Source organism: Protomyctophum bolini (assembly GCF_963924005.1).
Source record: "Protomyctophum bolini genome assembly, chromosome: 14".
Classification (NCBI taxonomy): Eukaryota; Metazoa; Chordata; class Actinopteri; order Myctophiformes; family Myctophidae; genus Protomyctophum; species Protomyctophum bolini.
In genome coordinates this window covers 42071528-42074398 of record NC_137875.1, presented here as the reverse complement: position 1 = coordinate 42074398, position 2871 = coordinate 42071528, and the positions used below count along the sequence as shown (strand labels likewise).

At 45.2% G+C, this 2871-nt stretch overlaps 1 protein-coding gene across 1 annotated transcript; it reads left to right on the top strand.

Annotated features, from left to right (window-relative positions):
- The first annotated feature begins 267 nt into the window (after nt 1–267).
- LOC308328752 (uncharacterized protein) lies at nt 268–2120 on the top strand. Its single transcript, XM_080782861.1, has 4 exons — nt 268–320; nt 557–952; nt 1373–1521; nt 1657–2120. The coding sequence occupies exons 1-4, from the start codon at nt 272–274 to the stop codon at nt 1984–1986; spliced, it is 924 nt and encodes a 307-aa protein (XP_080638987.1). The 5' UTR covers nt 268–271; the 3' UTR covers nt 1987–2120.
- Nucleotides 2121–2871: the final 751 nt, after the last annotated feature.

Sequence of the window (2871 nt, the reverse complement as noted above, 5' to 3'; positions counted from 1 at the left end):
ACGGTCTTGTCTCTGTACAGAGCCTGATGACGTCAGGCTGGTGGGAGGAAGCAGTAACTGTAGTGGTGTACTGGAGATGCAACACCAGGGAGACTGGAGAGCCGTGGATGGTCAGTCCGACTGGAACCTGAAGTCATCCTCTGTCGTGTGTAGGCAGATGGACTGTGGCTCTGACGTTTCAACACAAAGGAGTCCTGCTTCAACGGTTCAACCTGTGTGGTGGATCACAGCTGACTGTGATGGAACCGAGGCTTCACTGAGGGAGTGTGGAATGACACTGTCTGAGAATTCCACTGTCACATTGGAGGTGATCTGTTCAGGTAACACAAACAGTGACGTCCGTCTACTTGCCTACTCACTTAACCTATACCTATCTACAGCATAGAAACAGGATGTTTCTTTTTCTGAATGAATTTAAAATAACTTTTTTGCATCGTCTAATTTCAGCAAAAGCCATACAATATGTTGGATCTCTAATCTTGGTTCCATCTCATTGGCTACTCTATACTGTAAATATCTGCTGTACTATAATTCAATCACTCGTGTCTTGTTACAGATCTTCTGTTTAAGCCAAACATCAGCGTCTTCCCCACTCTAAACGGGGTTTCTGAGGGCCAGCTGCAGGGGCATCAGGTGTCTCTAAACGGGGTTTCTGAGGGCCAGCAGCAGGGGCAGCAGGTGTTGGAAGGTTCCAACTTCAGCATCAGCTGCTCCATCCTGCCACAGTACCCAGACGGCTCCTTCCACCTCACCTTCACTGGAGCCAACAGCACACACAGCCACACCCAGCCAGCTGTCAATCACTCTGCCAACTTCCTGTTCTTCGAAGCAGGCCCCGGCCACCAAGGGAATTACAGCTGTGCTTATCACGTCGACGTTGTTATAAATCACACCAACGTGTTTTCTTACAATGTCTCCTCTGAGAGCGACATCCTCTCTCTCACCGTCACAGGTAACCTGAATGAAATTACCTTTAAACCATTCTGGGCGGGAACCCCTTTTGGGTGTTGAAAAATAGCAGACCTACAAGCTTGTAGCGCGTCACTGAGTGCCACGCTACGAGATTGCAGGTCTGCTATTTTTGATGAATCTTGAAAATGTGGCTCAATTCTTTGAATATATATTCTTTCAGAGTGAATGTTTTTAACTCAAATCTTTGCTTCTGGTGGCAGGGGGAGGGGGGTCCTTGACATGAAAAAGGCTGAGCACCACTGACATAGAAACACAGGTTTTTCAGAAAACTGATTTAGAATCGGCCTCAGGTCTAAATGTGTTAAACTCACAATATGAATCTCCGTCAGGCATGATTCAATCAAACATGAAGGTTTATCAAATGTTCTTACATGATTTGATGATGTTTTATTTTTCACAGTCCCTCCTACAGTCCCTCCTACAGTCCCTCCTACAGTCCCTCTGACACCTGAGGACAGCAGCAGAGTTACAGTCACTGTGGTGGTGCTGCTGTTGGTGCTGCTGTTGGTGCTGCTGGTACCCATCCATGCCCTCTATTGTCTCTGGCAGGTAATACATCTTTACACAACACAAGACTGGAATGTGTATAAATCACAGTTAAACCAGAGTTAGGAGAGAGATAGGAGGGTTTTCAGCCAGATGTGATTCAGTGACTTAACGTTGGGTGTTTCTGTGTTTCTCCAGGCCAGCAGAAGACATAATGCAGGAGTGTGGGACACTGCGACGGTTCATTATAATGTCGGAAATGAGAACATTGATATCGAGTATTATAATGTTGTTGGTTCTGATTCTGAAGCTGGCATCGAGTATGAAGTGATAGATGAACAAGTAGTTGTTGAATCTGGCTCCATTGAAGAGGCAGACGACTCAGACTATGAAGAGATAGATCAACAAGTAGTTGTTGAAGCTGCTGGACCCAGTGAGGAGACAGAATACCACCAGTATGAAGAGATAGATCAACAAGGAGTTGTTGAAGCTGGACCCAGTGCTGAGACAGGAGTCCAGGCCCCATAGACACTTGAGACGCTCGGGTGGCACAGTAAAGTAGCTGTGCCCGCCATTGCGGAGTCTAGGGGGGTTCGAATCCACCTCATCTGGCTTTGTCGAGCATCTACACGAACACATTTGGCCCATGTTCGGGGTAGAGAAGCCGGGCGGGGAGGGTGATATATACTGTATATAGTCACTGCACATAATCCTAAGTAGTAGTAAGATGAAGGCTCTACATCCTCCCGGTATGATCTCCATTCTCCAGGTGAGGTGACAATGTACAGATATGTGTGTGTGGGGGGCAAAAAAAGGGCAAAAAAAGAAAAGAAAACAAGATTGACAGGAACAGACAGACAGAAGTACTGTACTTTACCTGATGTTTGTGGTTGTAAATAGAAATTTGGGATAAAAAGGGGCAAAAAAATAAATAAATAAATGATTGACAGGAACAGACAGACAGAAGAACAAGTACTGTACTTTACCTGGTGTTTGTGGTTGTAAATAGAAATAATTCCTCCCAGTCCACACAGACCATAGCTAAACGAGGACAGACAGAAGATGTGATTTTGAAACGGAAGCCTTGTTGCGTTTTTATTTAGCTTGTTATGGGGGCATGGTTAAATCAATGTATTTAGTGTCACGGTCAGTCATCCATGCTGGCGCTGTATAATACTACAAATATTAGCCGTCCCAAACGTCAGGCCCAACCGCCGCCTATCCAGTCAGGATGCTCTCTGTGGTTCCTCTATGGAACCATGCCCCGAGAATTAATATCCCAAGCAGGCAACAGGAACACGTAAATAGTCGTGTAGGATAATTAAAATAGTCAACTTGATGAAGGGCTATAGTCAGTGGTTGCTATACAATTGTTACTTTTACATATTTTATGCGATTAGGGTATTAATATGA

Bases quoted from the DNA above. Each gene is read 5' to 3' on its own strand.
- LOC308328752 (XM_080782861.1), top strand. From the start codon at position 272: ATGACACTGTCTGAGAATTCCACTGTCACATTGGAGGTGATCTGTTCA. The intron at 321-556 runs GTAACACAAACA...GTCTTGTTACAG, and splicing joins ATTGGAGGTGATCTGTTCAG to ATCTTCTGTTTAAGCCAAAC. The intron at 953-1,372 runs GTAACCTGAATG...TATTTTTCACAG, and splicing joins CCTCTCTCTCACCGTCACAG to TCCCTCCTACAGTCCCTCCT.